The sequence below is a fragment of the Siniperca chuatsi genome, linkage group LG12, assembly GCF_020085105.1.
Source record: "Siniperca chuatsi isolate FFG_IHB_CAS linkage group LG12, ASM2008510v1, whole genome shotgun sequence".
Taxonomy (NCBI): domain Eukaryota; kingdom Metazoa; phylum Chordata; class Actinopteri; order Centrarchiformes; family Sinipercidae; genus Siniperca; species Siniperca chuatsi.
This window is the reverse complement of record NC_058053.1, coordinates 23,670,437-23,695,109: the sequence shown is the minus strand read 5'-3', so window position 1 is coordinate 23,695,109 and position 24,673 is coordinate 23,670,437. Positions and strand designations below refer to the sequence as shown.

The following is a 24,673-nucleotide window of genomic DNA, read 5'->3' as shown; positions in this document are numbered from 1 at the left end:
GTCAGTGCGCTTTCTATACAGAAAAACTCACAGTCCTCATGGTTTGTGTTTTATCTGAAGGTTAATGTGCTCCAAATGAGACTGCTTTTTCTTGAATACATACAAATATTATTAATAAAATATAATGAACAACAAATATATGTATTACATTACAATACAAATAAACATTTTTGGAAAAAAGTATAAAATGTAAAACGGAACAGGACCTGAAATGGACGGATTACATAAGTTTGTTATACTGTGTTGATGGATTTTCCAGAAGGTTCCCAGGCTCAAACATACAGTGCATTCAAAAATATTAGGACAGCGATATGTTTTTCATTGTTTTGGCTTTGTGCCCCAACACTGGATTGAAAATGAAAAAGGTGACTGTGAGGTTAAAATGCAGACTTTAAGACTTTAAAAAGGTGTTTTAGGGCGTTCACATCCATATTGGGTGAACAGTACAGAACTCGTAGCCCATTTATCCTTGGGAGGAACAGTATGTCCAAAAAGGTCTATAAGTTCTACCTACGTCATCCAATATGAATGTAAACAAGTTCAAATTAAAGTTAAACGTCAGCACTTTAACCTCATTGTGATTGTTTCATTCATTTCAAATTCATTGTGCTGGAGTAAAGAGCCAAAACAAAACAAACTGTCCAAATAGTTCCAGACTGCACTGTAACCAGCTTCACATATATTCTTTTTTGCGCGCATTTCAATGTATATAGGTCTTCCTCTGTTAAACAGATATGTATAATAGTTACTCAGATGTAAAGCAAAGATTACCAATCTGAGAGAGCTAAAGACATCTCACTCCTATACTCAGAAGTGGAGTAACAGAGCCACTGGAACGTCATTGATTCCCATGAAAAATAAAGTCTTTATCCCGTAACATTTCTGTTTTTCGCTGAAGAACTGAGTTTAAAATGTTTTGGTTTTGTGTTGAAGCTTTGTGCTCTTGCTTCCACCTTCTGCAGTGAAGGCAGAGGGTGGAAGCAGCTACTCCGGCAGCAGGTCGTCTCCCAGCTCTTCATCTGCAAAGTCATCATCCTCCACGCGTCTCTTGGCTCCCGTCTTTGGTCGCTCCATCTGAGGCCCCAGTGGGTCCACATAGGACGCATCTACACACGAGAGGAGCACAGGTTTTACTTCCGATATCTTAGAAGTTAAAGAGCATTTCTATGAACGCGCTTCCCAAAGAGCGAGTGCACACGTGTGCCATTAAGAGCTTGTGAACGTCGGCTGTCTGTGGTGCTGAAGATTATGCTGAATTCACTTTAAAGTAACTTTGCACATTTAACTGTCTGTAAGCCCTAGTTCATATCACACACACATACATCACAAAGTGTTGTAAAGGACACAAAGAAAAGTTTCAGACTTGGAATTAAATCAGTATGAAAACGAATGTGCAGTGAACAGTTTATAATTCATGTTACTGGGTGGAAGTCAGTTTAATACATTTTGATTGATTTACCTGCTGCTCGAGGCAGACGTTACTCTTAAACTTACATTAAAACTAAAATGAAGTAGTGGTAGTTGAGTTTCATGAATATGCACGTCATCACCTGATGTATATAAGCCTGTGGCAAACAATATGTACTATAAATAAAAAGAAAAGTTAAGATTTGGACCCTGAAAAAATACCATCAGGAAAGCGGCATATCAGCCAGGAGAGAGATTAATATGTTAGACGAGAAGAGGGAGAGGAGGACGGTAACGACAGAAACTGGTAGATCAAATGCACAAATCAATTGCTGAATCTATTTGCGTGTTTTACGCATTTCACATCAAACGTCACTTAACAAAGAACATTGTTCGTGATAAAAGTATAGATTTGAAAATGAAAAAAACAATAAAGACAAATAAAACATGGTTTGTGGATCGTCCTGTTGACTCTGGAGCTTCTTAAGATGCTGTTAGCCTCCTACGAGTGGAGGTACTCGTTAATCTACGATCATTTCTAAGAGTGTCTTCAGTTGCGGTTATGGCTCGTAAAATGGATTTTACGATCACCTTAACCTTAAGAGGCATTTGGGAAATGAGGCCCTGATCTGTCTATGAAGAATTTCAGTCATCCAGATAGTAGGTTATCTTTAAGTACTATGCCGAAGGAAAATGGATTTGCCATTTCATTTTTTTTTCAAGATTAAATAAATAGATAAATATGCTGATGATGCTTTGTATTGTACAGTTGTCTCTAGTTGTCACTGTCACTGTTTGACTTTTTAAATGGTCAAAAGTCTCTTGGTCTCCTTGATGTGGGAAACACTGTTGTTGGCCAACTTTGCATTTTAGTGACTTGAAATAGCAGCAAGAGATGCCGACTCTGCATGAAAACCATTTTGATTATGTGACTATCTGGTATGTAAATATATGAGATTGGTGGCTGAGGTGTCAGTGAATCTCAAGAACACAAAGGGTTCAAAGATAAAAGAGAAAAAGTGAGATAGCTTATATCATGTAACTGATTATAGAGGGGAAGAAAGAGACAGAGAGAAAAGTTTCCTCACCTATTTCTTTTGGGCTGCTGGCCTCATAGGGTTCATTGGAAGCAGGAAGTGACCTCATCTTGGCGCTCAGCCGCTCTCCTTTAGTGCTGTTGCTGCTGTGGCCGCTGTCTGCACAAAACACACATGGAGATACTCAGAATGAGCAAATGTGCTGAATTATGACCTTTTTAAAGCATCAGTTGTAACCAGAATTATTTGTTCTGACAGTTAAAAAGGTGTTTAAATGTTCCTCAAAGCTGGCCCAATTTGTGTTTTGTGTAGTGAGACACATCTAACCTCACATGCACACACACCCTGTGTGTGCATGTGAGTGTAGCTTGCATTTGTTTGGATATACATGTGCAAGGCTCTTTCACATTTTGAATTTCAAAACTCAGTATTTAAAACCGTCATTTCTTAATGTTAACTAGTTTTTAACACAATGTAGGCTGCTGAATAATTTACATGGCTTAGTTTTCAGACTATTCCTCCCCCAAATGAAATCACAATTAATCAAACAGCTGACCAATACTACTTGCCATACATTTCTGTGTTCATATCACTGTTGTTATAGGACAATGTCAGATATGGTGCAAGAAACTTTCATGACTCTTGGAATCCTTGACAATTTCAAACCCAACTAGATAAACTCAAACAGGTCAAACTGAAAGTGAGCTTGTTTTTCTCACATTCTCAAAAGTCAACATGGTGGAGATGTGAGATTTTTATCTCAGAGACAGGAAGTTATGAAATGTCTGTGTATGTGTGTGTAGCACAGTAGTTAGCAACTGTTTTTTTTGTCTGACGTTACCCCCACAGCATCACACATGTTCCAAATGGGTTCATGTGTTGATTTTAAACTGTATATTTTTTTTAACACATTTAAATATACAAAAGTTAATATCGGTACAATATTTTTTCCAAACAAGACATTGTGATCCTGGAACTGCCAATGTTTAGGCTTGGTTTATATTTTCCTATTTGTTTGCTGAATTTATCATTTACTCTAAGCCATCTACAGTATCTTCTCTGCTCGCTTGTTAACTTGTTTTACACACTCGCACACTTTGTTTGTTGTAGTCGGTAGTTTATTGGTAATTGTGACAAGAAATATGCTACAGATCAGCGTCACACCAACCTATTTGAACGTCCATTTCCCTCCTAAACACAAATATGTGGATAGGGGTTTTTTTCTTAACCAAATCATAAATACTATTTTTTCAACTTAGCTTAGCTACTTAACTGAGCACATCACTGGCCGAGCAGTTACAAGATTCTATCCGTCAACCAAAATGTAACAGGTTAAATCCCTGCAACAGTAATGAATCCTACTTGAGTGCCCTTTAGCAAGATGCTGAATAACAGCACCAGCTCTGGTCTTAATCATTGTAGACAGAGCTGGTACTCCTCACAAGATGTGATGAATATGTTGGAGTGTGTGTGTGTGTGTGTGTGTGTGTGTGTGTGTGTGTGTGTGTGTGTGTGTGTGTGTTTTTCCAGGCTCAGATGACAGCCTGACAGATCGCTCTAGTGAGCTGAAGGACAGACATGATTACAGACAGCAGCAGCATACATCTGGCTGCCAGGTAGCCTTGGAAACTGTTGAGAGCAAAAGGCAGAAAGCCAAAAAACAGGAAGGAGGAGGCGGCCCGATATTCTACCTTCCCTCACAATCCCAAACATCTCACACGAGGCCTCACAAACTGCATGGCAAACTGAAAGCTCTGCTGGAAAATCTACTTTTTTTCTCCCTAGTTTTTCTCTTTTCTTTTCTTGGATGGTCTCAGTGGCGTTTCTCTTTTATAATACACAACTGGGAGACACGGAAAAGAGGGATGACACGACAGGTTGGAAGCCAGATTTAAAATGAATCGTGTGTAACAGTTTCCACAATTAAAGTTGCAATGAGTACATTTCATATGCTTCCACAGCACAAATGGCCATAATATTTCTGCAAGGATTTGACAGAGACGTTGATCAATATGGATGAGTCACCTTTCTGGCTTTTGCAACTCATTTTCCTGCTCAAATTTGGAAAAATACTTTGAACACTATAAGATCATAAAAGAGTCAAATATAAAAGACAATACCGACTAACAGCTGCTTCATTATATTAATATTGCAACACTAGCCTAAATTGGTTGATTTATGTGCACAGAGAGAATAGGAACACAAAAGTTAAGTGATATAAAAAAAAAAAAAAAAAAAAAACAAGTTCAAAAACAAATATAAGAAAAATGTAGGCACATGTTGGACCCTGGACCTCTCTCTTGCTCTGTGACAGTGGTTTCACATCAAAGAATGACGGAGGTTTGGATGCGTGAGAAAAAAAAAGAAACTCTCAGCCTCAAGACAAACACACACACACACACAAAAAATTTACAGTGCTGAAACTATGCAGACTTTACAGAAAAGAGGGAAAACTCTCAGGTGCACTAGAGGTTTTCTCAAATATCTGAATACTCCCTCCTCCTCAGTGCAAATACCGACCACAGTCCAACATCACAACTGCCTGTCAGAAGATATCTGGACCAGTTTCAGATGTTTTGACCAAAACACTATACTTTAGGTTTCATATCTTGTTGGTTTACCTTCAGAAAACTGTTCTCTAACCACTCACTTCTGCTGTTTGCAGTATGCTTCACTCAGATCGTTTTAAGTAGTAAAAGAATTTTTATTAATTTCTCACACAGTACGATTGTGCACATGCAGTACTTTTACTTTTAAGACCCTGGTATTAGGCCAGTGAAGAAGGTGTTATGTTGTGCATGTGTTTTTCATATTGGAATGTGGCTCCTTAAAGAGAACGCCCACCCAAAACAGAAATCACTGGACTGTATGATACTGCTCCGGCTAATGGACAGTTAAGTCAGATTCATTTAAAAAAAAAAAAATTTCACCAAATATCAACATTTTAAACATTTCTAATGACACTAGGCATATTAAATTAAATGTAAAAGTAGTAAGATGTTACTGCTCCATAGTACAAAATGACCTGTATGTGCAGCGAGTTTGTGTGATTGATTTCTAATAGTTTAGCTGATCACTAATACATGTTGTCTGGTCTTCAAAATGGAAACTAATGACGTAAAAAAAAAAATAATAATCTAGTGTTGCTGCAATGACACAAAAGAGGAAAATTAAAGCACCAGAATTTGTTGTTTTGGTTCCTCAGCTCATTGCAGAGGAGGAAGAAAAATAAAGATTTATTTCTAACAGAGTCCGAGTCACCTTATTTTCAAAGACAGGTCATGTTGCTGTGCAGTAAATAGAAAATATTCATTCTCAGTTTCATTCTTTAGCAGTTTGTTAGGCTGTAGACTTACAGATGTTTGAAATCCGCTCTGGGTGGCAAAACTATATATTAAAATATTACAGCCTGCCGGCTTCACTTATGATACTTACACTGATACACTTATGATGAAGTTATGACAGTGATAATCTTACATACCTCTCCCTGAGTCCAACAGTGGACTGAGTTGTTTAGACTCAGATTGAGATACTGGGCAGCAAAGAGAAAGCAGAGTGAGAATACAGATGAAGCCAGAAGAGCCAGAGAAAAAGACGGCAGAAAGACAAAAAGGAAAGAAAGATTACAGAGTTGGACTGAAAATCGTTGCACACAGATAGAGAACAAAACATAAACAGCACAGAGAGAAGCAATTACACAAGCATGTGTAATGAGAGCTGATTAGAACTAATTTGTTGGCATTTTATAACTTTTGTTCTCTCACCTGCTTTAACATCCTTCTCTGATGTGCCGTAAGAAAGTAAGAAAAGGGTTTGGGGTTTAGTTAAACAACTTAAAAGTGTCATAACCAATATTCAAAGATACAAAGGATCAAACATGTTAGACGATGTTGAAAAGCTTCTTTTTTTTTTTTTTTTTTTTTTTTTTTTAAAACAGATCCAGTTACAGCTTTGGCAGTACAAAACAAGTAAAAGCACACAAGTTTGAGGTTTTCTAATCTAATTTATCAGGACGCAGGGGAATAATGGAAGTCTTGGCAGAGTGCAGCAGCAGGCACATTAACAGGTGCCTGTAGTGTAGTCATATATGTGACTAAACTATATGACTACACTACAGGACAGACGTTCAGCTGCACAAGAGAGCAAAGCTGGGCCTCGTTACAGTTTTTGGCAACTCTCTAGTTTGTCTGGATTGCGTTTGAAATCTGTTGATGAGCCAGCTTTCCAGTGTCGGAGCCAGTCTAGAGTATGTGTCTGTATTTGTTGTGGATCTGTAGTGAAGGAGTGCTAAAACTGTGGAAGTTTGTCTTCTCCGGTGTCTGCTGTGGCTCCTTAACAGTCTTATCCTACAAAAGATGTGAGGCTACATTGTCATTCCACATGAACCATTTTGCCTCCCAAAATGTTACGGACAGGATGCAGGAATTAAGTCAACCAAGGAGGACCGTTAATCTGACCTGGAACGGGGTTCGACCTGTTAGAGACCCATTTGGGATTAAATGGAGTTAGACTTGTAGCTATACAACCACAACAGTTCCTTATATGGACTTAAAATAATCAGACTTGTAACAGAACACGACTACAACCTTCTACTCTGGTCAGGACTCAGTGTGGTGTATAGAGGTATACCCATAATGCTGGCCTTCTTAGGAGAGGTGAGGACAGGTGGGGAGATGCCTGCTGCCCAGCAGCATGTGTGAACAAAGGATAGAAGAGAAAGGAAAGTGATGATATACATGAACAAAAAAGACTGAAAATGAGGAGGAGTTAATCAGTATTGATTATAGGCTTTGATTCTAATTAAAACCACCCGTATAAATAAATTGGCTTACCATACCCGTATGGCTGGGCATGTTTCAATATTATGATACCTATACCTACCGAGTACCAATACCAAAACAATACTTTTTTCAAAACCTTAATTTGAGGAATATAAACATGTTTTTCTTCAAAACTAGTTGTTTAACAGAAAAAGCCGAACTTCTCAAATGTTAATTGTTTTAACACAAGCAGCCGTACAATAACTTTGTTACATGAAATACTCTAAAATTTGCAAGATTATGATTTAAAACAGAAACTGACATCTGAGCAAGCACTCAATTTTAGCTTTTAGTACTTGACAGTTTTCAAAACTTTGTGCTTCAGACACATTTAAAACTGTTCCAAAAGGTTTGAAAAACAGACCTACCCATACTAACAACATGTGGTGTTAGGGACTTTGCATTTACGGCAGGTGTTACAAAATGGCAAATGTTGTGTTCAGGGTTTCTACGCACTTCTAACTTCAAATCAAGACCACAGATGTTAAATTTTAACATTTGGGTTTGTACTGTTAGATGTCACTGGTCTAAAAACCATAAAAATTTGGAGTTACGTATACATTGGACCTTCCAGACACTTCAAGACCTACGCACAGCAGGAACCTTGTGTGTTATGGTGATTACTGACTCACCAGCACTCCCGGCGCTGCTCTCTCTCCCTTCTCTCCCTTCTCTCCGACCTCTGGCACTGCCCTCACGCCCTGACTTAACCCTCTGCAGGAAGAGAGAAAGAGGGAGGAAGACATAAATAAATGAATAAATAAATAAATAAATAAATAAATAGACATAAATAATTCTAAACAGAATTCTAAAGAATTTCTGTGGTGAAAAAAAAGAAGCTTAAAATAAAATAAAAATGTGGAAATGAACGAGCAGAGACATTTGCAGTTTTTGAAACCAATACCATCTAACAAACAGCTAAGCAGAAACATTGAAATAAAATTGTATATTGTGTAAGTGGAATTTGACATTAATATATGAAAAAATTTGTATAAATGTCACATGTAAACAAATCTTACATTTCCAGTTTATGTGGAATAAACTAGAAGGGGAGTCCATTGCAGAAACACCAGAGCAATGAGCACTTAGCAACAAAGATGGATACAAATAATAACTAGGATATGGGAATTTCCAACGATAAAATAACACATTTAACATGAACACATCAGAAAGAGCAGTGATTTAGTCTTCCTCATGTATTAATTCTCTCGTTCATCATTTCACACACTATGCAGTTATATTAGCACGATCAGTTGTTTTTCGCTGTCATTCAGTTTGGAGAATTTTGGGATTAATGAGTCAACCCTCTGGCTCTGTCTGTCTCTCTGTCAGTGTGTAGGATTGTTTATCTGCTCCAACAGTGTCTCTGGGTTGATTTAAGAGCAGCTGGTTGTGATTTGACAAAGTCACCCTCCTCATCTGTTCCTGGCTCCACAAGACCAAGACACACTGCTCCGTTACTCTGAATCTTACCTTCTTCAAAACTTGACTGACCCCAGACCACTGCCAGTTTTGGGGATCACAGGTCTGTCATCTACTTTGGGTGTGGACCTTAAGTTTGGGAGCCACCACAGATACTAGTTATTGCATCCTTCAAGATAAGGATGCAAGCAGAATTAATTTAAATTATGTGATATTTGGGGCTTTTGGGTGATTTTCTTATCCAGCTTTTACTCAGAGCTGAATGGAGTGAAAATCATAAATCACAAATAAGACAAGATGTAACAGAATATTCCTGTGATCTTGGAATCACCACTTGAAGGGGAATTCCCCGGTTTTACAAAGTTTGTTTATAGGTCTTTTGGAGTACTACTGCATATGTGGGAAAAAAGTTGTATAAAGCCTTTTGTAGCTCCAGAGGGAGCTGTGTGAAGTCTGATGAATGTCCTCAAGTGATTTGGGGCTGAAGACAACAAGCTTGAAAATGAAATAAATCTGGGCAGTGTGAAGTTAGAAAGAAGTGAGGTTACCAGACCTCTGTAGCCTGCTCCTCATATCTGATCGAGGCTAGCAGCTCAAGGCTACATTAGCGGCTACTAGTATAACACACCCCAGTCTCCGACCGAACTCACGCCGGTTGAGTTGCATGTAGGTGCCCGATTTTGATAAGGAGGAAGAATGTGCAGAATTTAAAAAAAAGATGATGTCTCTGGTTCTACTGCATCGATTTTTATCAGTTTTATGTTTTTTTACTGTTCATTGTCCGACAGTGTTACAGACGAGCAATGCTAAATCTGTGGAGCACTCTTTTAAGACACAAATGACAAGAAAAGAAAATAGGAATACAGCAGAAAGAGGATGTTAGTCTGGAGTATATTCAAGCAGGTATTGCAGGATAATACTCAGGATGTACAGATTAACATCACAAGTGTCTAAACCAATCAGATACAAGCAAACAGTGCTTGCCAATCTAGGGACATGCATATGTTTCCAGTTATTCTGGGTTTAGACTGATAAGGAAAACAGAGGATTCATATCCACCATCAGAGAATACAACAATAATCATCTTGGCTGGCTAAAATCAAACCACTTATCTAATCCATTCAGATGTCTCAGGTGATACTGAACAACCCAAACAAACTGCATGTAGCATCAGACCTGTGAACCACTCTCCAAACACAACAACTGTTTTTAAATGATCCAGTATTAGTGTCAGCAAGGTGTCAAACAGCTGTGTCTGCTCTACTCTGAACATGGTTTGATTCATGGAAAATCAATAGAAGATGTTTTTCAAGCATATCCGGAGCTGCAGTGACCACTGACCCACTTTATGGCAAAAGGACATGTGCATGTTTTCAATCAGCATGTTCTTGTGCAGCAACAGACGACAGGACGCCAAGACATCAGTGAGGAAAAGATGATTAATGAAAGCTCACGAAAGGTCTGCAATATATGACTGCAAAACAAGCAGGTCATTTGTGTGGCTGCATATTATTCAGATGTTTTACCTCATTTGAATGTTATATTATTAAACTAGGCTGCTTGTATAAGGTTAGTTAAAATAAATCTGAAGTCAGCATATTAGAGGGGTTTCAAGAGGGGGTACACATTAAACACACTGAATTATATATTTTATATATTTTGATGCATTTGGACCCTTTAGTGGTAATCCAGAATATTTTTTATTTTATCTCCATCTTGATTGTGATTAGTTCTCACTACTGTGGTTTTTACCAATAGATCTACTTTCAATCCAATCTCGGAACCCATCGGCTATCGTCTCCTGACAATTTAGCTTCTGGGGCCAATGTTTCGGGGCTTCCGGTGTAGCCAATTTGAATGCAGATAAATGTCTAAAAAGCTAATCTCTAGAGTTCAGAGATTGATAAAAAGCGAAATCTTCTTCAGGCAATAGCCGATGGGTTCGAGATTGCATTTCAGCCAATGCGTTCCACTTCTTTTGCTCTCCACATGGACTGTTTACCTGCATGCAACCACAGCCTGCTCAAACGTGATAGGTCAATACTACTCGGACTACAAACGGAAACATCTGCATTCATATGCAGAATCTGTTTATAGAGATACTATCAATCAAAACACTGTGTGCAGTCCTGTGACATCTTCATCAGATTTTCTGGTGATGAAGTTTGAGTTTTGTTTCTGCACTTCCTGTAGTTTTCCATGTCTATTCAGTGATGTTAGTAATCGAAATTCCTGATAACTACCCACAACTGAAAATGTAAATACTACATAGTACATAGTTTTAAGTGTGCCATATTTTTCCCAAGAAAGAGCTATCGTACACAGAGTGATGACAACTGTAAAAGCTTTTATAAACTTCCTACAGAGTGAACCACTATCAGGATAAATTGTAAAGGTGTGACAGCCCAAAGAGATATACCTGTTCTCTGATCTCCTTCATCTTCTCCACCTTTTTCAACTTGGTGGCATATTCTTGGACTTCCTTCAATCCCATGTCTGTGCACAGCCTCACCAAGAAACGCAGGCCTGGACAAACACAGTTTTTAATTTTCTTTACACTCTGATCAGTGAATCATCTGCTGTTGGTCAAGAGTTCTGGTGAAAACTGAGTAACAAACAAGATGAATTACATTCCACATTTTCTGGAAACTTGCGGTGAATGTCTTTATACGTTTCCAGAGCTTTCTGGTAGTTTCCTGTAAAGAAAAAAGAAAAGGATCTATGTTCACAACTTTAACTGAACTCATTGCTAGTTCATTCAGCAAAGACAGGCTTTTTCTAGATCAGAACAAACCTTTTTCAAATAAATGACTAAGCACTGCCTCTTGTGGATCATGGACATGATAAAGTTTGGAAAATCCAATGTGGAGTGAATCTACTTTCTATGATCTGGTTTCCAGTATCAAATTGGCAGAGAATAGGCAGTAACATGCTATTTTACTATGCCATGAAAGGTAAAGAACAGAAGAACATTCTCACCACTTCTTCTGTAGCAGCTTGCTACCATTAGCTGCCACTTCACCTGGGTTGGTCTGTGAAACACAGCAGAAAGACATCCCGTCAGTATGAACATACAACCCTGCACTGAACTTATTTTTTGTAAAGAAGAGATTGGTAAAAGTAAATTCTGAATTGAGCTGGAAAGCAAAAAAAACCTAACAAAAAATAAATAAATAAAAAATCAGCTGTCCTCTTTGTTCAAGAAAAAAAAATACTTCCAGATGAGAACAATCGTCATGGCTGATGAAAGACTAAGACAACAATCGAAACAACATGAAATAACACACGAATCACTTAATCTAGTAAAAGTGTAGAAATAACATAATTTCACAGATATTTCTCAAAATGATAGAACAACTCTCTTTTTGTTGGCATTATGTTGAATATGAACTACCATTTGCTGAAAGTATCATCAATTTTACACAGAGCTATTTGGCTTGTTACTTATCATGCTATTAGTAGCTATATAGTACTGTAAGTAGTGGTTACTTACTGTATGAGTGTGGCTCTTTCAAAGTACTGAATAGCCTTCTCACAGAACTGTGTCTCGATGTAGTAAGCCCCGAGCCACTCAATCACATCGATGTTGGAGGGGAAGTACCTGTAGGACTGGACATCAACACAACCCAACAACATCAGAGCAGAGCAGAGGTAACCAATGCTGAAATGTTAAATTAATCAGTTTGTCCGCAAACAGAAAAACATTAAAATTATGCTTCTCGTACCTCGTAGTAGTGCTGGAAAGCCTGTGACTTGTCGCCCTCGCCGTCATGCAGCTCTCCCAGTTTGGCCAGTGCCCGGGGGTCGGTGGGAGTTACACTGATGACCTGCATCAGCCACTCGATTGCCTGCTGGGGATCTTCCAGAAGCTCATAGATGAAGCCAGTGAGTCAAGGACCAACATAGCCTCACATGGGAATGGACAGAGATGAAGGATTGAATCCCTAAATGAACACATTCCCAGCAACATCTACTGAGGTACAACAGTTTGAAGCAGTTAACCCACGTGACACACAGACAACACATGTAACAAATCAAACTTCTTATTAGTGGGATACAGGTTGGCCAGCTGGTACATGACTTGGGCACTGTTCCTCAGAATGGCATGGAGCTTCAGGAAGCAGTCCAGAGCCTCCTCCAGACGATTCAGTCTCTTATAGGTTAGACCTGTACAAGTGGATAGGGCCAAAAACTGTCAATCAACTTACATACGTCTATAGCCAAACTTTGACCCATAGCAAGTTTCTTTGATACCCACTGATATACCCCTGAAAAATGTGACACATGAAGTCCTTACAGTGTACTTGATATACAGGACATTTATAATGTGAACTGCTTTTCCAAACTGGTCATGAGCCCACCTCTGATGGTTGAATCATACTGTAGGAAAACATAGCTTTAATTTAACACTGAAAAATGTTTTTAATTGTTATTTGTTTTGAGCCAAGCCTGTACTCTGTGACCAGGGGAAAAAAACAGTTTAACACTGCTGAACTTGGACCACCTTTAATCTTAATCTTGCATTATGAGAGGTAGCATTATCTTGTTAAAAATCTCCTTGGGCATCCCTGATAGTCATGAATGAATGATCCATGTGCACTTTGTGTTAAGGTTACTATACTATAAATCAATGTCTGCATTATCCACCACTGTACTGTATCATGGAAATGGATGTTACCCAGGTTGTAGAGGGCCTCAGTGCAGGAGGAATCATTCCTCAGTGCTTCTTTGTAGAACTCTGCAGCCTTTTCATAGTCTTGCTTGACAAACACCGTGTTGCCTTTGTTGATAAGTGCTGCTGGATTGTAGCGATCAGCGTTCATGGCGAGGTCAGCATATCGGTCAGCCTGGTCATAGTCCTTCTCCTGTAACAGGTGAAAGATCAGAGGGGAAGCATCTACTGGTAGCAGGTTACTACAGAGAATGGGGGCTGTGATTCAGCAATCCTTAGAACTGGACAGTTTATCTTCAAATATACTAAAATATTTTATCTAATTCAAGCATTAAGCTTCTAAAGGAAATCCAACCCCTTCTCTTTTCTTTATATGTGTGTTATCTGAGAGGCTTTTGATTAGTCAATGAGAGGATCTTACCAGGAAATAGAGAAAAGAGAGGTTGGTGGCTGCAGCACTCTTCACTCTGCTGTCCTTCTTCTCAAATGTCTTCAGAGTTTCCACCGCCTGATAACACATAATAAAAACTGTCAGGGTAGGGTGCACATGCTAGTTTTACTAACATGCGCACAGTAATACTGTATAACTTAAAGTGCAAGCTGATTTCCCCAGTATGTAACACACCTACAAACATAAAAAACAACATTCTTATTTGAATGGTGTTTTAAAACACACCTTGAATTTTAAAATGTGATCTGAAGCTTCTGGTGTTTAGTATAATTTATGCTGAGCCATCATACCTTCAATAAATATTCTTAATATCAACAAATATCAGAATATGTCAAATGTGTAGTTAGAAAACTATAGTATATAAAGCAGACCAGTGAAGGAACCACCACAAACCATAAAGTAGATCCAAACATTACACTTTAAGGAGTTTAAAGATAATCGCAGGATGCAACCATCTGAATTTTGATATACAGAGTAAAGAGCTTTTATCTCAGACACATAGCTTTTTGAAATGCATTTAATTGGTTGTTATGCCACTGTAAGCACATTATATACTGGGGAGAATTTCCAACAGTATTAGTGTGTAAAAAGTTAGCATTTTGACAAACCACCAGCTAGGCTACAGCTGCACTGATGCTGCAGGTTACACCACCACCACTGTCTATCAAGAGTATAAAAGCACCACACGCATGCATCAGATGTACAGTATATAGAGCTCCAAAGTGTTAAATATTGAATAAATAAGAAATAGTCACATAAATAAATTATGGAAAATATATACATGAAATGTGAATTTACGAAATTATTGAAATTCAACTCATTATTATAAAATGTTATTTCATCCTCATTATTTTCATAATAACAGAGTTTTATTGGACTTCATTTTTATTTCATAACAGACATTTTTATTTCAAAATGCTCTTTTTCAAAAGTATTTTTTTATAATGGCATTTTCCCCAATAACACTTGTATTTCATGCCACTTTTCATGACAGTGGTGTAGTCACCGCCCTTTCAGCTAATTACATACCCCCTGCTAGGTAGCATTAATAGCCTTGTTAAGCTAAGCTAAACAAAAGTTTTGTTACTGTGTCTGTGTACTGTGTTTATTTACAGCAGCAGCCTCTAGCTGGTTGATTAAAAAAAAACAATGACATTGTTGTTGTTCTCGCTAACAGGGGCTAACTAAATTCAGAGGCACTTGTTGACATTGCTAGCTAAAGAGAGGCAGGTGGTACGTGATTGGCTGAAAGGTGAGAGGGCGTGACAACACCACTGTCATGAAAAATGCCAAAATGAAATAAAATGTGTCAGTATGAAAAATGCCATAATGAAATAAAAACACTTGAAAAGAGCATTTTGAAATAGTGTCTATAATGAAATAAAAATGATAGAGATATTATGAAAATTAATTATGAAATAACATTTCATATTAATGAGCAGAGTTTTAATGATTTCTTCAATTATTTCAAGTGTTGGTTCATTTATACATTTTACACAATATATTCATATGATTATTTATTTCATAATGTCTTTTTATTTGGTTAATATTGGACATTTGGGGTTCCATATGTGTTAAGTCTGTCAGTGCAAAAACTGGAGGCTACTGCAGTCCTATTTAATTGGAAAAAGTGTCATCACTGTTCTACTGTTAGCCACAGAGCAGCTCCACTGGCAAAGTTGCAGTTCCTTGAGAGCTCAGTGGTATATTGTTAAAGAAGGACCCATTATAAATTTATTTTCTGAACCCACTGGTCTGTGAGTTATAAACCAATAACTGCTTCTCCAACTTCTCTTGGCAGCGGCGTGATTTGGAAATGGCATTCTTATGTAGTAACATGTCAGGGAAAAAAAAAAAAAACCTTAACACAATCTAAATGTGAACATGGTAACAGAAGGCACACATACCTCAACCTTAGGCATGCAGATGGGAAGGGAAAAAAGCAAAAGCAAGAGAGAATGGAGGGCAATGAGAAGGGGTATATTTTAGTATGATGCTCCACCTGGCTGAAACTGAAAAATATCATCAAAGCTGGCCAATAACTGTATGGAAACACGTTGTAAAAAAAGATGGCAAAAAAACCTAATATAAAAAAGGTCAACAAAGACCAGATCATCCATATGTTACATATGTTCAAAAGGGAAATACCACTCACTTTAACAATTTATAAATGTAACTGCTACTCTGACACAAAGTATTTTTGAGCTTTAATGAAAATACCTTTTCATGTTCAGAATTTATAACACAATTATACAACAATGACGATAAATAACAAATATGTTGTATTTCTGCAAAGTTAGTCGCTAATGTAACTGGCTTATACTTTTTTAATTATATTATATATAACTGAGATTTTAGTTTCAAGCATTCACATGAAACGTTTGGTTTGAACTTATGGCTTTAAACTGGGAAAATTCTGCATGTTCTCAAATATTCTAATACAAATATATATTACAAGGTGGCAAATACTAGCTTTGATGTGGCTCTAGATGTTGAGTTAGTCTACTATGACAGCCACTCTGGCAAGTTACGAGGCATTGTTTAGATGGATAGATAGAACAGTGGGATGTGGAGTTTATAGTTCAACTTCCTTTGCTGCTACTGCGGCAACAACCACAGACTAATGGAGTGAGATGCCTAAATTGAGTGGTATTTCCCTTTATCCCTTTATACTGAAGAGATAAACAGTCACCTGGTTGAAGTCCTTCTGTCTGAGGTAGGTGATGGCTTTGTTTATCTCTAGATCGTTGGCAAGCTCAACATACTGAGAACTCTTCACCATGTCCACACACCTAAAAACAACAACAACCATACATGCACAGTATAACTTTATGTATCATGTCATCATCATTTGATGCTTGCTGCAATTAGCATGTATAATTTATTTGTTTGATTTTATTTGACCAATAAGCCAGGTGCAGTCAACTGTTGCTGAAGAAGAAGAAGAAGAACAACAAGAAGAAGAAGAAGAAGAACAAGAAGAAGGAGAACAAGAAGAACAAGAACAAGAAGAACAAGAAGAACAACAATATGTCTCAGTGTCAAGAAACATGTTCATTTGTGGCTGATAAGTTTAACTGATCCATTTGATACATTGACAGCTGACCAACCAGCTTTTGGTAGTTTTACTCAGTTCGGACAAAAAAAATGGCATAGGCATAACATCCTCTTAAGTGGTAGTGAAACTTATTCTGCTAGTTTAAAAAAATACAATAACTGTACATGGGTGTGGAGAGCAAATGTGGAGAAGGAGGAAAGGATGAGGGGGTTATAGCCACCCTTATACGCATTTACTACAGCAGCAAGAGACACCTGAAACCTGCCCCATCAACAATATGAAAACAAATTATTCTTGTTTCTGGCTCAGTCTCAGCAGCATTCTGAGAGGGAGGCAAATCTGTTGTTGTCAAACTTTGCTCTGAGATTTGAGGCCTCATCTGAAAAACTGCAATCTGCTACCTCTTTTAGTGGCACGAAATTGTACAAAAGAAATCTTAAGACTAGTGACCAACAGTCATTATTGTTTTCATATTTTCCTTTAGAGTGACCTCACTGGGTGAGGTAAAATTTTGAATCTGATTAAGTAGAATTGCACCAAGGGAAAACCCTTCAAGACATCCAATGACATGTTTTGATGTTCAGTCCCAAAACAGAGAATTTTGATTTGGAATCTGAAACACTAATTTATGGAGATAATACCTATTATTATTGTCAGATATGTCTAATTACACCTACATATCAGTTATCACTTGAAAATCATGTTGTTGAGACCCTCAAAGGACAGTCATGGAACAGGCGTCCTTTTATACTGTACATTGTATGCCCTCTGGTGTTAAGATGAAAATATAAACACATATATAAACACAACAGTAACAAACCAGTCAAATCCAGTAGCAAAAGAAGTCTCAATGGCAGGAGCGATGAGCTTGGCTGCGGTCATGATGAACTTCTCAGCCAGGATTTTTCTATGTACAGTACACAGGGAGAACAAGACAGGAATTCAGGAAATAAATGGTTCAAAAATCAAATATTAAAATAACAGTGTGCCTTGTATTTAAAATGCAGTGTGCTGGTGTTTTGGTAAAGAGGAGAAAATGTCAGTGCTTTGGTACAGAAGACAATATGTCAGTGGCTTGTAAGGACAAGACAATGATCATATTGTGCTGAAGACAAGTGTGTGATGTGAGATTTTTCTTACAGATCTCTCTCCATCTGGTGAAGTTTGTCATTCTTGATGGCCTCGATGACCATATTTGAGCTGGTGTCATCCTGAGAGAGATGACAGGACAAGGTTTACATTAAGATGTTACAAGAACCACATTCAACAATTTGCAGCACTGTAAATATTAGTATTCTGTATATGGTCTGTTGTGACCTACAAAAGAGTGAGGAGTAATTTCCAAAATCTGATGAACTTATTCTTGGTCAATGAAAGGTTGGAGGAGACAAAAGGGAATTTCCTTGCAGGCTTCAGGAGAGTATAATCTTCTTCAGCTAATAATCAACAGCATTTTCAGCTAAGAATTGTTCTGTGACAGATCTTGGGAATATTGAATTACATGGGACGGACAGAGTACCACTTGCAGTTAGACAAAAAGCTATAGTGAGAAGTTGATGTAAAGGGGATCTTTCAAAAATGTTGGGAAATCTACTTAATAGGAAAATGAACCTGCCTTTTGGGAGAAAAGAAAATGTGTTTTAAACTGTAATTGGGAAAAGGGGACCAAAATGCCAAACAAGTAACCTATTGTTCAAACATGGAATAACAGAAAATGAGAACATATCTGACATATCTGATGAGCAACTATTTGTTCTTATAAATGTTGCTGTTTTTGTACTGCTGTCACGTGTTATTGGGTGTTAATATAAAAATAAAAACTCAAGAATTAAAAAAATAATCAGTTGCCAAGTGCCAATTGTTAGAAAACTGTAGAGTTTCCATCTACATACAGTTTAAGGAAACTGCTTCATTTCTTATTCTAGGAAAGGTAGGAAAGGCAAAGTAAATGTATGTTTGTTTAGCCTAAAAAGTGAAAAACTGAATAGTTAGCATGAGCAGTGATAGCCATTACAGCTGGACAGATTAAGAACAGAGCTCCAACTAAAGAAACTTCATGGACAGACGTCCCACAGAGAAAGACATCACAGTACAATCCATACTGTTTTATTGACAAGCGATCTTTTGGCGCTGCAGTACAGAAATACCAAAGCAATGACGCTTTGCAAGAAAGATGAAGATAGGCAAAGAATATAGACATTCACACACACAGAAAAGGCGGATAACCTGTTTACTAAATACTATACTTTTACGTGTTTATAAATATACATATTACTGTAACTCACATTAGATGGGATGTACTTGTCTTCATCATCGATGCCCAGAGGAACAGAGATGAGCTTCTGAAAGGCCTTCTTCATCCTCTCCCTATCGCCGATGGCATAGTAGCACAGGATGAGGTTGAAGCCTGTCTTGATGTTGGGGCTCTCACTCATGATGTGCTCGAAAGATGTTATGGCGTCTGAGTATTGGCCCATGCGGACAAAGACCACGCCGATATTCTGCATGATCTTGATCCTCATTTCCTTGTGAGCGTTGGAGATCTGATCCAGTGCCATTCGGTAGAACTTGATGGCTTTGGGGTAGTTCTTCTGTTTGACGTAGATATTGGCCATGTTGACTTTCAGACGGCCTGGAGGAGCAGCACAGACGTAGTTTGAGGCAAAACCACAGCAAAAGTTCAACTGATACATCAAACAATATGATATAATTCAAATTATTGGCCAAGTTCAATGCATGAAACATGAGTTTGTCTTTGTGTCAGTGATCTGGGGATATTTCAACCATTGGTGGAGACACAAGAAGATACTGACACAAAAAATGCTAACTATTGATTGATCTTAAGAAAAACAGCTTGTATCCAGAAAGCTGGAGGGCCCAAGACTCTGTTCCAGTCATGTTTATGCTTCTCATAAAATGCTAAAAGCTATAGTAGGTGCTAGTTCCAATCTTTGTTTTCCTGTGTTTTGCTTAGTCCTATCCGTGTGCTACATTTTAAAAGACAATATTTCAGTCACCAAAATGCAGTAGTATAGTTTTTATTAAAACTATTTTAGTTTTGAGGATGTTGTTACCATGATAATTTGTACTTCAGTGCTGCACTGTCAGACCAGAATCACAGTAAGGAATATCCTCTGTGATTTTATAGCCATATTAAACACAGGATTTTCTGTCCTGCCTGCATAACTGGCGCATTCACATGGGCAGCCATAGTTTAAACACATCTGTAATGAATATGAAGCTGAGTGGTCTGCTCACCTGCATTACTGAACATCTTGTTCTTCACAATGACCTGGTAGCTGTTTAGGGCCTCTGGGTACATTTCATTGTTAGCATACTGGTTGGCAAGGTTGAGCAAAACCTGGTAATGACAACAATATTTTTAAATCAAATAATGGAAAACAGGCAATGTAGTCAGGAACAGATTCACAGACTCTAACTTTAAAATTTAATTTGTCTTCCGTGAGCTGTGTCCACATAGCTGAGTGGTGAAGTCCACTCACTGCCTCGAAAGCCGAACATGTGCCCTGCTGGCTGAGAATCAAATCCTGTCAGATACTTCCTTTACTGTGTCTCCGTCTAACATGAAAATAACTACAAATCACATAATATGAAAAGAAGTAGAATCCCCACTGCCCTCTAAAAAAACATAATAAACATCTTATGTAGAGTGAACAAAGAACATAAAAGCTACATTTGACATCATGACTCAGGAACAATAAAAAGAAGAATACACCCTAATACAGAACAGTTTGGGAGGAGAAGAGGAGGACAACTTCTTTATAAATGACTGCAGTTCTTTGATCACTGACTGACTTTGGGTTAAACATCCCCTCCTCTGTCCAGCAGCTGTTAGTAACATACTTTCTATTCCTGAGTGCATTTCAGTGGTGAAATACGTTTCTTATTCCAGTTGGTAATTGGTAAAACTATCAATTTGCCATCACAGCTAGATAACACTACAATGGAGTCTGACAGCAGAAAACATTTCTTCTGCACAAACCAACAACAGTTAAAAAAATAAAAATAACTCACACCCACAGAATCAAACAGTAATGGTTTCTCTCTCGAGCCAACAAACAGACCAGAATGCAATGCAGCTACTGTACAGGACAAGTGGCATTTTACATGAGAAGTGCTAGAAAAAGTGTTGGTTGTTGCTCTCTCTCTTATTCGTGATAAGCTACCACACTCTGGAAAATGTAGGAAATCACTAGTTGAAGAAGAAGGCTGGTTGAGGGTAAGTCGATTCGACAAATAAGTAAGAATGAGCATTACAACACTTCATCACCAAATGTCTCCTCAAATACATTTTTTTCCTTAACACCTAAAAACCAGGCTCAAAGAGTGAGTTTTCCAAAAGGTGGGATCTTAAGCTTCTTAGGGATGTCAATTCAGAGTGTAGGAAGTAAATACTTATACTAATTATTTCATTTACAGACACTGGAACAACCACTAATATACAGCAGCCTTACTTACAGAGTAGGTGAGGTCTAAATTGATGTGTTCTGCATTGCCAGACTGTTCCCTCTGTCTCACCAGTGCTCTCTCCTTCCTCCCTGCCTCTTTGGCTTTTTCGAGAGCCTGTAGAAACACAAGACATGCACACATACAGAGTACATACAGTAGGGAGACATGCACACGCCCACACAAAGACACATGCACAGGTCAGCAGTAGTGACACCAACACCAATGTCCAAAATTAACAATACCACAAGCCAGTAAAATCCTTGGCTGATAAATATTCATCTGCCAACACTTTTTGAGAAAGCATTTGAAGACATCCATTATAGTGGATTGCACTGTTGTTGCATTTCACAATGAATTAAAAACTCATTCTGTTGTCTAATTCAGTAAGTTATCCCATATGAAGAAGTACTGAAAATATAAGGAGCCTCTGACGATACACTTTAACTGGATACTGAGTCCAGTGTGCTGGAGTACAGAGCTGACACAATGAAATATAATCACTGTTTACTGCCTCACTTGGAGGCCCATTCTCTCTAAATCCAAACAGCTATTCTTACTAAACAAGACGTTAAAGAATGACAGTGTCTGACCAGTTGTAAAGCTCCAATGCTCTGTGCCATGCAGCTCTCTTCTATGAGGTCATTCACTTTCTTCTCCAGGATCTTGATTTTCTCCTCAGGCCTGCAAGACCACAAACACAGCAATACAATGTGGGATGCTTGAAAGCACGAGCCTTTCTCCACCTGCGTCACAAGACGTGGTTGTTTAGAGACAATTTAGTAATAACTACATTTTAGAAGAGTGAGGGAAGCCTTTCCTCCCTCTCAGATTTAAATTTATATAGTGGAGAGAATTAAAATGTGTCCCAATACATAATACAGTTTGTGACATGTACAGTATATCAGGGCAGACGCTCTGGCATAAGTATGTTGGATTTATCAGTTACTAGTAGTCAAAAATATTTTCTAACTAAACATAATTATATTATTTTTAGCTCCACTGTTTAACACCAAGTGTCGTGTTGTCATATTTAGTGCTTATACATTTTCTTTGGATATAACAACTATACCTTATTATGATTGAATATGCATCTTTAGATCCTAATTTTAATAGATGGGATACAGCACCTATTAATACCTCTATACAGGTCTTTTCATCACACACTGCTGAGGGGAAAACACTAATCTTGGATGATGCAGGGATAATCTTAAAAGAAACACTGAAACAGACAAATCAGATTAAAGAGTGACAACTCACGTGTCCTCATTCTTTCCTTCAAGTGGAGGTGCGGGGCCTCTGGACTGGCCCAGAGGGTCAAAATTTGAGCCTGAAAATATAAATCACACTAATTATCAGTGTAACAGGAATGCTATATTGTTTACATAATTACAAATTGTCCTTATAGATATACATAGAGGTTCATACTAATAAAAAGAGCAAAATTTCTTTGGGTTTTTGGAGATTACAACCAATAAAAAAGATAAATAACGCTCCTGCTTCCTGCTGCTTGTGCCATGCTGACATTGTCTCTCTATAACTATGTCTATTCCAGAATCACAAATGTAGCGAGAGTGAATCACTAAAATAGCTGTAAAAGACTATTTCTGTTTGCGATTCCCTTAAACTCACCACGAGTCAGGGAGGAGGTGTAACCTGCTGCTCTGACAGCAGTCATTGGTCGGGCTGCTCCATCCTGTCACATTTGTAAACGGCGAAAAAACACAATGTATAGTGATTTTCACATTTTTCTTCACAAAAACAGAGCTATTATTAATGTTGAGCAGTATATGAGGGTGTTAATGAGCTTTAATTAAATACATGATATTGGCCAGTTGTGAACATACAAATGTTTATAAAACCTATATTGGTCAAATTAAAATCACTACACATTACGTACTGACTAAGTCAGATTAAGTACTGTCAACTAATGCATGATAAACACTATGTAGGACCTTAAATGTACACTTGAGTGGTCAATCCCGCTCACCTGCAGAGCTCCAGTCATGGGTCTGCCCATTGAAGAGGCCATAGGTATGCGAGACTTCATGAAACAACAAGTATAAGATAGGTGAGAATAACTTAGGCATGTTTACCTGACAATACCATTTATCATGCAAATATGAGACAAAAACATGTTCATTACTAAGAGTGTTTCAAAGTGCTCTTCATAGTTATCTTGGTTATTGTGAGTATATGTTGTTTTATTTATCCTGTCATTTGTTTTCATGCAATTGTGGGGACCAGAATGTTAGTTTGATGTGCTGATTCAATAAAAGTCTTGAAAAGAAAAGCAACGTGCAGGACTCTCCTTTTTTTTTTTTTTTTTTTTTTTACAAGATTACTTGAGCTGCAAGTGCTGTAAGTTTTCAAATAAGGTCTTATTCAAAATTATTCCATTTCATTGTACTTACTCCAAAGGAAGAAGCTAAAGGCCGAGCTCCAATGGCAGTGCCAGGAAATTTGGCAGTCATCTGGATAATTAAAGACATTAAATATCATAATGAGTATTAACAGAGTGCAATTAGGACATTCAATTCAATTCAACGGGGCTTTATTGGGAAAGATACGTTTACATTGCCAAAGCAAGTGTGAAATAAATATAAACAGAAGACATAATTTATCCCTCGGTTTCTCTCTCTCTCTCTCTCTCTCTCTCTCTCTCTCTCTCTCTCTCACACACACACACACACACACACTACAGTCGGTACTCACCGGAGGTCTTCTTCCATGACTTGTCCTCACTGCTTGCTGGAAGCCCACATCATTCTCCAACTCCTTGAAATTGGTCAATGATTAGTCTTTATTCTTTACATATCCATCCAGTGCAAAAGTAGTTGTTGTCCCCACACAAGCAAATTGATCATTTTAAATAATTGGTGCTGTCGTTCGCCACCTCTCCAGCTCCTATCGTATGTAGCATCCTTGTTAGCTGTACACCATAGCTGTACACTTGAATGCAAACGGCTTTGAGCTAACTAGCTGTCAACTTCAGAGCTAGCTAATAAGTTGTAACATATAACTCACCTCGAAGTCAAATGTTGGATTATAGTCGTTGTAACCCGAATAAATATCATCCTCCTCCGCAGCCAGATGCACGTTTTCCATTTCTCCTTCTCCAGGGAAGTGGTGTAAAGAAATGCTCACGAATATAGAAAACAGACAGGTAACGTTATGTGAGGTAACGGTGAAGATAGTTTGTTGTCGATTCAGGATTCAATCCCACAATTCAACGCGACGTGGGTGGGACAGTTTCGATTCACAAGCCTCTGATTGGTTACTTACGCGTCAATCATTAATTAGCATTAACATAATTGGCCGAAGCTGATTTCATTCGTT

The 24,673-nt window shown here is 38.0% G+C and overlaps 1 protein-coding gene across 11 annotated transcripts; it reads right to left on the bottom strand.

Moving 5' to 3' along the window:
- Positions 1–36: 36 nt before the first annotated feature.
- On the bottom strand, positions 37–24,569 carry ift88 (intraflagellar transport 88 homolog). 11 transcript variants are annotated; one of them, XM_044216319.1, is made up of 28 exons: positions 24,362–24,568; positions 24,050–24,112; positions 23,749–23,808; positions 23,325–23,378; positions 22,967–23,030; positions 22,595–22,664; positions 21,928–22,018; positions 21,347–21,451; positions 20,126–20,228; positions 19,153–19,499; positions 18,008–18,078; positions 17,688–17,774; positions 16,502–16,601; positions 15,717–15,722; positions 13,780–13,866; positions 13,365–13,551; positions 12,745–12,853; positions 12,412–12,562; positions 12,180–12,295; positions 11,666–11,718; positions 11,317–11,382; positions 11,106–11,212; positions 7,897–7,978; positions 7,074–7,124; positions 6,209–6,226; positions 5,926–5,976; positions 2,496–2,603; positions 37–1,106 (listed from the first exon to the last, which is right to left on the bottom strand). In XM_044216319.1, the coding sequence occupies exons 1-28, from the start codon at positions 24,440–24,442 to the stop codon at positions 985–987; spliced, it is 2,610 nt and encodes an 869-aa protein (XP_044072254.1). In that variant the 5' UTR covers positions 24,443–24,568; the 3' UTR covers positions 37–984. The 11 variants fall into 11 exon arrangements, 9 of the variants coding, with proteins under 9 accessions (XP_044072254.1, XP_044072255.1, XP_044072259.1 ...); XM_044216320.1 differs by having other exon boundaries at positions 7,074–7,121; XM_044216324.1 differs by lacking the exon at positions 5,926–5,976.
- Positions 24,570–24,673: the final 104 nt, after the last annotated feature.

Excerpts from the sequence above, each read along its gene's own strand:
- ift88 (XM_044216319.1), bottom strand. The coding sequence starts at position 24,442 with ATGGAAAACGTGCATCTGGCTGCGGAGGAGGATGATATTTATTCGGGT. Across the intron at positions 22,019-22,594 it reads GAAGGAAAGAATGAGGACAC|GCCTGAGGAGAAAATCAAGA; the intron begins GTGAGTTGTCAC and ends GTGGTCTTGCAG. Across the intron at positions 20,229-21,346 it reads ATTTAGACCTCACCTACTCT|GTTTTGCTCAACCTTGCCAA; the intron begins GTAAGTAAGGCT and ends TGTCATTACCAG.